At 52.9% G+C, this 12743-nt stretch overlaps 2 protein-coding genes across 2 annotated transcripts in view; one reads left to right on the top strand and one right to left on the bottom strand.

Moving 5' to 3' along the window:
• The window catches only part of HK1 (hexokinase 1), a 71178-nt gene extending 70082 nt beyond the window's left edge, over positions 1-1096 (top strand). The window contains exon 18 of the mRNA XM_081227604.1: positions 210-1096. Within this exon, the coding sequence (XP_081083730.1) occupies positions 210-354 (145 nt within the window). The 3' untranslated portion in view covers positions 355-1096. The remainder of the gene's footprint in view (positions 1-209) is intronic.
• A 1719-nt stretch (positions 1097-2815) lies between these two features.
• Positions 2816-12659, bottom strand: TACR2 (tachykinin receptor 2; the record flags this gene model as incomplete). Its single annotated transcript, XM_081250673.1, is given in 6 exon segments — positions 2816-3325; positions 6244-6437; positions 7050-7200; positions 10484-10711; positions 12269-12389; positions 12392-12659. Coding segments are annotated over 6 exon segments (1179 nt in total). The 3' UTR covers positions 2816-3108.
• Positions 12660-12743: the final 84 nt, after the last annotated feature.

Genomic DNA, 12743 nt, shown 5'->3' with positions numbered 1-12743 from the left:
TCTGTTGTGCCTCCCTGCTGCAAGTTGTAACAGGACTGGCTGTAAACCCACTTTCTCCCAGCCATTCTCAATAAGCCGCAGCTGCTTCCAAGCAGCCCCTCCCATCTCGCTTCCCTCCTTATTGTTAGGGTGCTTCAGCGTCTTCAGGTGGGTCCGGCGTCTCTCCTCATGTTTCTCTATCTACCCTTCTCTATTTTTGTCCTTTTTAGCTTCTCCAGAATCATGCACCAAACCGTGAAGGAACTGTCACCAAAGTGTAACGTGTCCTTCCTCTTATCCGAAGACGGTAGCGGCAAGGGAGCCGCCCTCATCACGGCAGTGGGCGTTCGGCTCCGGCAAGAAACGAGCAGCTAAGAGTCCTGGCCCCCCAGCCTGCTGCCCTTCCAGCACTTCTCTCTTCAAGCAGCGACCCCCTGTTCTGCCCAGCGAGCTGTGCTGGGAGACGCCGGCACCAAAGCCCGCCAGCACCACCGCGGGGAGGAAAAGAGAAGCCAACTAATGGCGCGTAACGTAGGGTACAAAATAGAGTGTGTGCTGTTGGTAATCTCCCTGACCTCCAGATCCCTCCTCACCTGCCCTGCCACTTTGCATGATTTGACTTCAACCTGGTCGTACGTTCCCCACATGTGAAGTTTAGTGGCGTCCATTTCTAACTTATGCATTCGTCCAACAGTTATTTATTGGCCCAAAATGAAAAGTCACACCATCTGACAGGCCTTATGGGCCTCTGCAGCCCGTCCTTGGGGATGTGTCCCCTGTGTGCAATGTATTTTCACCAGCAGACACTGCCGGGACTCCTCCTCCCACGGGTGCATCAGCCGCCGCTTCCTCCCGGCCCCGCACCCATTGCTGTCTGGTGTCCCATCAGGGCGTGTCAATGCCGCTGAACTGTGTGTCCGTGGAACTGGTCATAGCCACATTGTGACAGTCTTGCATTCTGTCTGTCTTGGGGAGGGGAGGTGGGCAGTCCTGCGGGAAAGTGTCTTGTCTCCGTTTGGGTAAAACGAACCAATCAAGAAACAGTACGCTCATTGGAATTTCCCATCGCTTTTGTGAGCCATGTTGTATGACCTAGTAAACTTTGTATCAATTCAAAGACCCGAGTGATGCTTAATGGCTGGGGAGTGGGGAGGACGTCGGGGGATGTGGCAGAAACCAAACCCTGGGGGGTTTTGTGGCCTTTTGGGTCAGGGCAGAGTTTGAAATGAAGGCTGTGTTCTTCAGCGTGCAGCCTTCTTTTGGCTTGAGGACTTCTGTACTCTCCCTGCAGAGGGTCAAGAAGTAGCCTCTCCCCTTCTTCTAGCACCTGCCCTTCCAGTTCCCTGCTCCAGCCGCGGGGGCCTACCGCAGGGAGGGACTCCTGCAGCCCCCGCCTCGACACCTCTCAGAAGGTAAAGGGATGGAAGGCCTCCGTCTTCCAGTAGCCTGGCTTCCTCACTTGTAGTTGGAACAAAGCAAAAGTCAGCTTGGCTTGCGGGGGCTGTTGGAAGCCCCATGAGAGGACAGGGCAACACTGGCCCTCCATCCTGCTGTGCTAGAGCAGGTCCTACCCTCATGACCCTCGTTGCCAGCTCCAGGATGATGGATGAAGAGATCCCCTGCCCTGAGCAGATGAAGCCTTGCAGCAGCCCAGGGTAGCAGGGTTGCTGTCCTCTCCGCAACCCCCTTCATAAACGAACCCCTTCTGTGGGCCTTTGTCTGACCCTTTCATCCCTGCCCCACCGCAGTCTTGAGGGTGCTGTTCCACTCTGTGGCTGCCGTTTTGGGTTCTCCCCCAGCCTGTCTGTGGGCCCCACATCAGTCCACATTCTGGTACCCTGTGATTGAGGTGCGATGTGAGCCTCCCAGGCCTTGACCACACCTCTGGTGGCTTTTCCCACCAGGCTGCATGCTCCCTTGGTTTGGTGAGACCAGAGTCCCTTTATTTGTCACTGCTGGTGCCTATGACAGTGATCTTGTGGAGAACACAGGTAACATTGAACTCTAGGTGTGCATTTACAGTGTTACGTGATTCTTCTGAAGGGGCCATGAAGTGGGAAGGGTGAGTCAGCAAGCAGGGTGAGGTGTGGACTGCGTTGGGCCTGGAGCTTTCTGGGAGATGGGACAGTGGGTGTTCTCTGTCTGCCACCTCCTTGAGCAGAAGTAAGGGTGAGGGCTATGTTGCTGACTTGCGGAATTCAGGTCAAACGGCTGCCCTGGTAGTAATAAAAGTCACAGCTGCTGTTTATGAAGCACTTAACCTGTGTTGGGCCTGCCAGTTTATAGGCATCACTCCCATCATCCTCACAGCATCCCTGTGAGGTAGTTTTGCCATTGAAAGAAAGGAGCTGAAGGTCATTGTGACTAGTCTGAGGCCACCCAGCTGAGGCTCCTTTTAACCACCATCTACACTAGGGTGGATCTGGGTTCTTAGATGCTAAGGCAGAGAGGCCCTGGATTGGCTCACAGGTTAGGGGCTTTGCAGAACAAGAGGCTTCTTTCCTTGTGTCTTTAGCCTAATAATAGGTCAGTGTCATGGTTGGGTGCTGCTGACAGGTGTGTTTTGTTTGGTTTATGCAACATTTGTAAAAATGTGAGCTCAGTTTAACAAACCTGGAAGTTTCACAATTTTGGATTTCTGGCTTCTCTTGAAAGGTTTGGAGGATCTGGCAACAGTGGGCTCCCAGCCACGTGGCAGCATCTGTCCAGAGCTGATGGGCTGTTGTCCCCTTTAGATTCCTGTGCTCTCCAGTTTGCCACAGTCCCCACCCTTCCTTTTGCCCCAACGCTGGAAGTCACTTACCTTTTATCATTATATCTACAGTTTTTCTTTTATACTGGATTCGGTTTACTCGTTATGTTGTATGCCCCAGGGAGGCATTCAAGCTTGCAACTCCTGGATTAGATAAGTGTTAGCTCACACTGTCTTCTTTGACTTATTGGATGCCCTGAAGCACTGTCAGAGGGGTGGCTGGGAGAGTCAGCCCCCACTGCAGAGTTCCTGGCCCCATCTTGTTTTTCCATTGATGTACTGAAGGGTGAGGCATGGGCCAAACTTTCCGATGTGGTCCTCTCAACTGGCTACTTCTCCAGGGTGCTAAGCCTCCCCCTGCAGCCAGGCACAAGGGTTCAGGGGTCAGTAGACACTTCAGCTTGCAGACTTCCAGCCTGCCCACTGGCAGCCCCAGAGGGGCCCACATCCCCAGCCACGAACAGAGTCTCTTTAGTGTGACACCTGTTGACCCTTGTGGAAAGGGATGAGGTGTGAGTCAGCTCAATCGTGTCCTCCTCAGTTGGCATGACCCATGGGCAGCAATGGTAAGCAAGCCGGAATCCAGAGCGGAACCTGGGGAATGGAGGGTCATCTTGAGCAACGGAGTGAGGGCGACAGTTATGGGAACTGTCCTGGGGCTGCTCCCACCTCCAGGAGCCAATCTCTCCTCCAGAGGAAAGTCGCTGCCTCGCTCTTACGAGCTCAGGGTCTCTGGGGAGACACGTTCTTTAATGGATTCGGGTTTTGGAAACAACCAGAAGTAATCTGGAGCTAAGTCCAAGGACTGAAGTGAGCCGAATGAGACTGTTTGTTATTACAAGCAAACAAAAATAAACCAAGTATAATCATAAAGACACAACAGATTTTCTTGTTCGATTTGTTAATTGGCTTCTAAAGGAATATGCAAAGAGGAGTCTTAAAAACTTGGGGCTTTGGCAATGTTGGGTAGCATACGGATGCTCCCCCAAGGGGACAGCTTTGAAAGAAAATATACACATGGAACTACTAAGTTTTAGTACATTTGCTTAAAAAATAAACAACTTTCCCCAAGGCAGCAAAGAGGGTCCACCTGTAAATTGGAGATCAGAGGAAGCAGAGAGTGACTGGAAGAAATGAGAAAGAGCTGGCAGAGAGAGGACACTGGTCTGTCAGGGGCAGAAACAGATGAGACCCTGTGTGATGCGGAGGGAGGGAGAGAACTATATGGTCTGTTCCCAGGAGACGCAGGGTTCCGAGTTTCAGAAGAGCAGGCCTGATTTTGGTTCCTCCCCCTGTGGCTCTGAAGGTTCCGTTGGGCAGCCCAATAAATGCCTTTATTATGGGAGCTTCATGGCCTCTGCCCACACTCAGCATGTCCCAACCCGAGCTCCCCACCCTTTTCCCCCCACACCCCCCCAGTCGTCCTCGTCTCAGTTCCTGACAACTGACCACTCTGTCCTTCCACTAGTTCAGGCCAGACACCTGGGGTCATCCTTGACTCCCTCTCCATCAAATTCTGTTGGCTCTACCTTAGCAATCTCCGGACTCTGACCACTTCTCACACGTCTAAACCCACCATCTCTCTCCTGGATTATTGCACCTGCCTAACCATCTCCCTGCCTCCCTTGTCCCTCTGTGGTCCAGTTCCAACACAGCTGCGAGACTGATTCTTTTAAAAGGGAATCAGAGCATGTGTTTCCCCCACTCAGAACACTGCAGGGCTCCTCATGTCTGAGAACCAGCGTAAGTCCTTACCTTGACCACAGGGCCCTTGCCTTGGCTGTTCCCTCTGCCTGGAATTCTTGTCCAGACACCTACAGGGCCCACTCAATCCTCAAGTCTTTGCTCAAAAGACCCTTTAGTAAAGTCTACCCTGACCATCCTGTAAAATCGCAACCCTTATGCCCATTACTTCCCCCAGCACTTCCTGTCCTCTCTTACCCAGCTCTAGTTTTTCTTTTTTCTATAGGATTTATCACCTAATACACAATGTATATTTACTCATTACATTTGCTTATTGTCTATCTCCACCTCCCCACTAGAGGGTCAGCTCCCCGAGGATAGGGATCACTGTTTTTGTTCACAGGGGTATCCCAAGGGCCTGGAACAGTGCTGGGCACACAGAGCCCCTGGTGAACATTTTGCGGAAGAATGAAAATTCCGCCAGGAATACCAGTCTTCAGAGCTAGTGTCATCAAATACTGAATGATTCAGAAGTTGTAAAGCCCCGGGGTGTTCTGACTCCCAGGGACTGTGTCTTTGGGTAGCAGGAGAGTGGCCAATGCACAGACACAGAAGGCTGGGAGCCCCTCCCTGATGTGACTGTCCCTGTCTCCAAGCTCTCGCTCCTACAACTGCATGCAGGAGAAATGTGTGATGTGGGGATGAGATTATAGGCCTTGGAGACCCATGGAATTCCTGCTGTATGAGTTTAGGAGAGTCTTCCTTTTGGAGGCTCAGTTTCCTCATCTGTAAAATGGGGATAACACCTCCCTCCCATTATATACTTGCCTCTCAGGAGACAATGGAGGGTTCTGGCAGCCATTAAACAGTCAAAAAAAAAAAAAAAAAAAAAAGTACAGTCTCTTACTTCCTTCTGGCCTGCCCCGGGTGGGATGTCTGAGCAACAAAGATCCTACTGGCATTATGAGTGGCGTGGACATGTGGGCAGGGAGGTGATAAAAGATGCCCAGGGCCAACCTCACCCACTTCATTGCCTCGTTAAGGCCAGGACTCAGTGTCCACCTCTCATCTCCTCTTACCTGGCTCCACCGTCAAGGCTTTCTGAGGCTGAACGACTTGCTCTGCAAGCAGGACTCCTGGGCTGGGGCTCCTGCCTGGCCCAGCACCTCCTCACCTGTGCAAGCGCCCCTGAGCAAACACCAGCCCCTCTCTGGGACTACACTCCTCTAGAAGTACAAGGGTTGGGGGGAAGTGAGAACTTGGCTCCTTCCTTTCTGGCAGTCTCTGCCAAGGTCACTTCCTAGCTGCCCTGAAAACCCCTTCTGTGATCTTCCAGGGAGCAACCTGCTCCCCCTCTAGTCTTGGCCCCGGGCCTCAGGTTGAGTGCTTCGTTCTGCTGCGGTTGGCACTGTTCTCCTCGCCCAGGGACAGTCCTCTGTTCTTCCTCAGTGTAGGAAGCTCTTAGAACCATCAGTCCCTCCCTCCTTTACCTGGCTCCTTCCTTCCGCCCTCTCTGGCTGTCCTTCTCCCTCTCTCCCCTCCCTCCACCTCTCTGTCCCTCCCTCCTTTCTTATCCTTGTCCCAGATGCAGCCGCCAGAAGAAAGAGCAGGAGCAGGCAGGCGTGAGAGCTGTGGCCTGGGCAATGGGGCAAAGCTTTGGGGAGGAGGTGGGGCTCGAGCTAGGCCTGGACCCGAGGGAGGACCGTGCTGGGGGCTCCCTGGGAGGATGGTAATCCCATGGTGGCGGGGATGGACCGGCACAGGCTCAAGCTGTGCAGGGGAGTCCAGATGGAGCCAGGTTGAGGAGAGGGGCTGGGGTGAGGGCTCACCTGTGGTTGAGGCAGCAATAAATGATAGGATTGTACATGGTGGAGCTCATGGCCAGCCAGAAGAGCGCCAGGTAGACCTGCTGGATGAACTTGTGGCAGTAGATGTCCTGGAAGCTGCCCAGGATGAAGTAGAGGTGGTAGGGCAGCCAGCAGATGGCAAATGTCACCACCACCAGCACCATGGTCTTCACAAACTGGTCCAGGAGAGACTCAGGTCACTCCTTAGCCTGGAAGCCCCAAGCCCCAGTTTTCCCGAGGGGAAGCATGAGGCATGTCTCAGGCCAGCCTGAGAAGCCCTCAATAAGCAGGCCCTGTCTACCTCCACAGGCTCAGGCCCCTAGAGCTTCTGCTACCCAGACACTACTGGGCCTTCCACCTCGGGGCTTTTGCTCAGGCTGGTCTCTCTGTCCACACTGCTGTCTTTCCTTTGAAGTCCTCACTCCTCAAAGCCCAGCTCGGTGGCCACCTCCTCTAAAAGGCGTCTTGGATCCCTCTTTGAGCAGAGCAGCTCTCGTCCCTGGAGAGTGGATGAGCTCTCGTTCCTAACCCCATCCTTAGAGGAGACTATGCCAGCTACGGGTTCCGAGGTCTCCCTCTCCCTGCAATCTGTGTCTGCCACAGCCCAAAGACCAAAGCAAGTCCGCCCGCCCCACCCCGGGAAGAAGGAATGAATGCTCTGGCCAGGGACTTGGGACGAGGCCAAGTTACAGGTGGAGTCTATCCTCCGCGGCGCCCTCTAGGGGACGTGCCCGGAATGGCTGATCCCGAGGCGGGGTCAAACTTCCAGCCCCACTCCCGGAGTTCACCTTGTTGGCCTGCAGGTGGCGCAAGTTGGCGCCATGCACCTCGTACCCTGGGACAGTGCGTCTCCAGAGCGTGAGGCCGATGACACTGTAGGCGACGAACATCACCACGAGAGGCAGGAAGTAAATGAGGGCGATCACAGCGAGGTGGTACCTGGAAGGAGAGTCAAGGGCCTGGGCACGGGGCGACCTGAGGGCGACTCCAGCATCCGCCAGCACTCAATCCCCAGGACCTTGCTGACGCTCCTGAGCTGTCCCTGGCGGGCTACCCTGGGCCACCTCCCAAGGGCTTGGTTTGAAAAAAAAAAAAAGAGTAAAAAAAAAAGAAGGGCAGACTGGCACATGTGCCCAATGAGAGTTTCCCCTGCTGCAAAAGGGACACCTGTGTTAGCTCTGAGTCCTTCCAAGTGACAGACAAGTTACCAAACAAGGAAATAAATAGGAACGAAAAAGTTAACCAAGTAATACATTTGTTTAAAATTTAAAATGCCCTTAAGCACAAAGGAGGAAGTAAAATTATGTATCTCACCCCCACCACTGTTAATGGTTTGGAATCTTTCTTCCAAAATCATGTAATATATGTGTATATGTATATGCACATATGTATTAGATAGATTATGTATATCTTCTATATCTGCATCTCTCTGTCTAGATAGATTTCCTAGAGTTGATATGGTTCTATCCTGCACCAACATCCCTAGCAGGGAAGGGGGCAGTGGAGACAGGCCACACTCTACGTGCTAGTGAATCATCCCTTCCTGACCATGAGCATTTGGTTGGGAACATGGCTCACATCTGCAGATACTCTTTCACACCACCTGTGAGCAAGTGGCCCAGAGCACCATTGATGGCGCTCATCCAGTCCCCGTGGAGGACACCCGGGGCTGTGTTGAGGCCTTCTCATTTCCTTTTGGAAAGATGCATGCTGCCCATTCTGGTTTCTGAGAGATGCTATAGCCTCTCTCTGACAAGGCCCAAGCAGGAGCATCCGGTGAATGGACCCAAGACCCCTGGCCCTGTCATGTGACCTTTTTTTGGGGGAACAGAGGTGTACCCAAGCCCCTCCTTTCCTCCCCATGTGCCAGCCTTGCTGGGTCCCTTTCAAGAGGTACTGACACCTGGAGGGAGGGGAGTAGGTGGCTCCAGCAAATGTCTTCCCTAAAGCCTGAGTTTAGAATTCGGCTTGCTTTCTCTTTTGGCAAGCATGCTAATTACAAAAGGTTTGGGGGCTCCTAGACTCCCTGATCATCATCTGTCCTACTGTGGAGCAGGTGAGGGCGGAGGAGCAGCCAGATGCCAGGCCCTTGTACCTTACCTTCACTGTGAGGTCACAGAGTGTCTGAGATAGATAGACCTTGAGGATCAGCAGGGCCACCTGTCTCAGCATCCAGAGCGGGAAAATGAGGCTCAGAGAGGCACAGGAAGTCTGTGTCCTGTGAAACAGCTCTATACGGACTTAACAGACAAATGATTTCCCTTCCACTGAGGGTCAGCCCTGTGGAGTCAGAAGAACTGGGTTCTTGCCTAGCCTCTAATTTAAAGCATGACCTTGGGCAAGTCAGATCTCTCCCTCAGTCTGTTTCCCCATTTGTAAAACAAGGAGTTAATCTCTACCATCCTTCCCAAGTATGAGTGATGCCTTTCTGTTGCCTCATTCTTTCTTGAGTCGGTTCAGGATAGGAATTCACTCTGGGCTAGGATCCCACACAGAAGGGAGTGCCAAGGAGCTTTGGTAACCATCTTCTAGGGCCTGCCAGAATCTCATAGCCTGGACTGCCTTTTTTGTATTTTGATTTGGGGAGCGTATGTGCATTTTCCTAGATTCCTACACACACAGGATATGAGCCTGTACGGATGGAGCCCCCAGTCTAAATCTCAGAAACTCCCCAACCCAAGAACAAATAATATATTCTTACACATGAGAAACCAGGCTTTCCCCCAGATCCTCTCAGAATTCGAAGTAGCACCAAAGTATAGCCTTCCTAGCCCACCTCTGCCCTCCTGTTTTCCCCTGTTGCCTGAAGCAGAGTCGGAAATCACCATCCCCAGAAAGGTGGTGGTTGGTACCCTAAATTCTTACTGGTCCGCACCTCAGAGAGAAAAGCTCACTGTTAAGGTGGAGAAACACCGCCCCGCAGTGGCCAGTCAGGAAATGTTCTGCTCTCCGCCCCTTTCCAAAGCCAAGAAGGAGGGCGGGTCCCTGCGTGGACTCCGCCCCTGGAGCCGTGAGTCCTGAGAACGTGGGCTACGGAACGAGGGCAGAGACCCAGGGCAGCAGTTTCCCGGGAAATTCAGCAGTTGCCAGGAGCAGGCTCCTCAGAGGAATGGCGCCTTCCCCGAAGCCCGTAGCGTGGCGCTCTTCTGTCTGGTGCTCGGGACGGGAGGAGACCAGGTAGGGGCGGGCGTTGGGGGAGGAGTGTTAAAGGAGGCGGGAGAGGGAGTCGAGTTATCTCTGTGGTCTGGAGGCTCTGGGCTCAGAGCGTGCACATCCTCATGCTTGGGGCAGCTGGGCTTTTCCTGGACTAAATCTGCCAGGTTTGTTTTCGTTTGTTCCCCATTTAAACTACCACCTGCTGGGCGCCGGTTCTGTGCCAGGCACCGTGCTAAGTTGCGTCAGGTACATTTTCTCTTCTGTGTTCACAACAACCCCTGAGCAAGGTTCTCTTACTAATCCCCTTTAAGAGAGAAGGAGCCAAAGGGTCAGAGAGGTTAAGTGACTACAAAGGGTCCTCTGGCCAGCAGGGGACAGCGCAGGACTCCAACTCGACTACTGTCTCCAGAACCTCAACCAATTCTTTATCTTCTACTACCAACCCCCGCCGTGCTTGGGATGACAAAGCCACACCCGCCGTGAGAACTGGGCAAACTGACTCCCAGAAAGGGAAAGGACTTAGCCAGGGTCACACAGCAGCTGCACCACGCCTGAGTTCTGTTTTCTCCCCCCATCCCCTAGCCCACGGTGCCTGCCTCAGGTCAAGTCCACTCCAGGCTCCTCCTGAAAATATCCCAGGCTCTGGCACCTGCCCTTTCTTTCTGTCTCGGTACCCTGACATGTCCCTTATTTAAGTAAGAGTGGTGAGGAGACTGGGCTCTGAAGCAGGACTGCCTGGATTAAAGTCTTCGATTTACCACTTACTAGCTGTGTGGTCTTAGGCACATTACTTAGTTTTTTTTTAGTGCCTCAGTTTCCTCATCTGAAAAATGGGAATAATAATACATACATACCCATATTGTTAGGAGAATCCAGTGGGTTCATATATGTAAAGTACTTAGACCAAACCTGACATTTAGTAAGTGCTAAGTGTTACTTTTAGTTGATACTGTACTCACATAATCCCCAGTTCACTCACAGACACATGTGCACACCCATGCATACACACTGCACATGTGTACGTGCACATATGTGCATGCACGCACACACATGCACGCGTGCACACACATACCATGCTCCCCCACCCCCAGGCCTTAAAAAAGGTGCATCTTGCCGCCGCTGTCTTTCGGGCCAGGCCACCACGCACTTGGTGGCACCCTGGTCCATGGTGATGGTGCAGTAGAAGCACTGGGGGAAGGCGAGGGCCAGGGCCACCGGCCAGATGCCAGCAATTACTGCTCTGTTGCTGGGGGCCGAGAGCCGTGGCTGGAAGGGGTGGACGATAGCCATGTACCTGTGAGCAGAGGGCGGTGTGAGTGGTGGGTGCCCTCCCGTCAGACCAGTCCAGATCCACTAGTCCCATTCCCCGCACCCTGGCTGACGACCTGCAGAGAGCCAGCTGGGCTGGTGCTCTCCCACAGCCATGTGGGACACTAGCGCCCTAAACGCCAGCCCACCCCACCCCGTTCTACCACATGGCCTCCCTCTGAGCGCGGATGTGCTCTCGGATGGCCACAAGAGAGCAGTGTGGCCACACTGGCAGTCCGTCTGGGGCCTTGTCCTGAAGCTCAGCCCTGCCGAGTTCCCCAGCCTGTCACACAGCCTGTCTTCTGTTCAGAAACCTTAACAGAGCCCAACGGTCTCCTGGACAAAGCCCGAAGCAGCTGCCCACCAGCTTTCTGCTGTGGAGGAACTGCTCTACATACGCCGAAGCGGCTTTGGTCCTAGATGACCCCCGGGCCTTCCTCCCTGGGATTAATCTGAACCTTGAGACCAGGCCAGAACAATAGGACGCAGCTCAAATCCCACTCTCACAATAAAGCTGATCCTGACACCCTATCTAACACTACAACCTGCCCTACCCCGGCACACGTACCCTGGTGCCTCGGATCCCCTTCCTGATATTTTTCCATAGCACTCATGACGTCAAAATACAACATATGATTTATTTAGTCTTGTGTTTATTATTTAAATTCTCACTAGGGCAGGCATCTTTATTCTGTTTCTTCCCCCAATGCCCAGAACAGTATCTGTACATAGTAGGCATTGAACATAAGAATGAATGAAAAAATGAATGGACAAGTCACCATTATTACCATCCTGACCTGAGCCACCATCCTTCCTCACCTGGGTTATTATTCAATGTCCTCCTGTCTGGTCTCCTTGCTCCCATCCTGCCCTCTACAGTCCGTACTACCCACCCTCCACCCAGCCTTTAAAATGGAAGTTCCATGAGACCATGATTTCGGGACTCTTTTGCCACTGGTGTTTATTCCCCAATGCCTGAAACAGTGCCTTAAATACCTGAGTGAATGAAAAGAAAGTCTTAGGGGACTTTCAGATTTGCCGACTGATCACTCCTCCACCCCTCCACCCCTCCTGCCCCCACCCCATCCCCATCAGAACGTCACAGTCTGCAGCCCCAGAGAGCAGCATCAGGGAAGTAATTGGCCCCATCTTAATTATATAGTAACTGCGTGCAGTGTTAAAATTTCCCCTCATATAATATATCTAGGAATAGGATGACAATATAAGCAATTTCCTTTCAGTAAAACAAAGATCAACTCCAGAGAAGAACACTTCAGAAGGTCCCTAAAACGCCGTTGGTCTTCCCCTGTAGCCTTGAACAGCCATCTAGTGCAATGTTTTTCCTTGTGTCTAACCTGAACCTTACTTGCTTCGGTTCCACAGTCCCCTGTCTTCCAGATGCACAGTTTAGGATCATGATCAGGTTAGGAGGCAGTTAATTCACTGGGTTCTACCCTTAACTTGTTGTGTGACTGTGGGCAAGTTACCAGCCCTGTGTGAACCCAGAAAAGCGAGCCGACTCCCCGCAGCTGCCCCCTCTTGCCTGTCGGCGGCGATGGCAGTCATGGAGTAGATGCTGACAAACATGGCTGTGATGGGGAAGAGGTTCTGGAAGTAGCAGAAGGCACGGCCAAAGTACCAGATGTTGTGGCTGGCATAGACGAGTTGAAGGCGGCGTTGAAGGTGGCCATGCAGAGGTCGGCCAGGGCCATGTTGACAATGAAGTAGTTGGTGACCGTGTGCATCCTCCAATGGGCCAGGATGATCCAGATAACCGCAGCATTGCCCATCACAGCCACCAGCACCAGGGCCAGGTAGGCTGCTGCCCACAATGCCAGATGCCAGCCAGGCATGGAGAAGGCTGTGATGCCCGTGGTGTTGCTCTCAAGGCCAGATGAGATGTTGGTGTCAGTCACCATGGCATAGGCTCCCATGGCTGCCTCTGGGTCTGGGACAACAGTCTAGCTCCTTGGCTCCTTCCAGGCCCCGGTGCCCTGCCGGATATGCTATAGAAGACA

This window comes from Mesoplodon bidens, assembly GCF_964165515.1.
Source record: "Mesoplodon bidens genome assembly, chromosome: 1".
NCBI classification, from domain to species: Eukaryota; Metazoa; Chordata; class Mammalia; order Artiodactyla; family Ziphiidae; genus Mesoplodon; species Mesoplodon bidens.
Note: the sequence above shows the minus strand (reverse complement) of the source record. Positions and strands in the feature narration are given on the sequence as shown.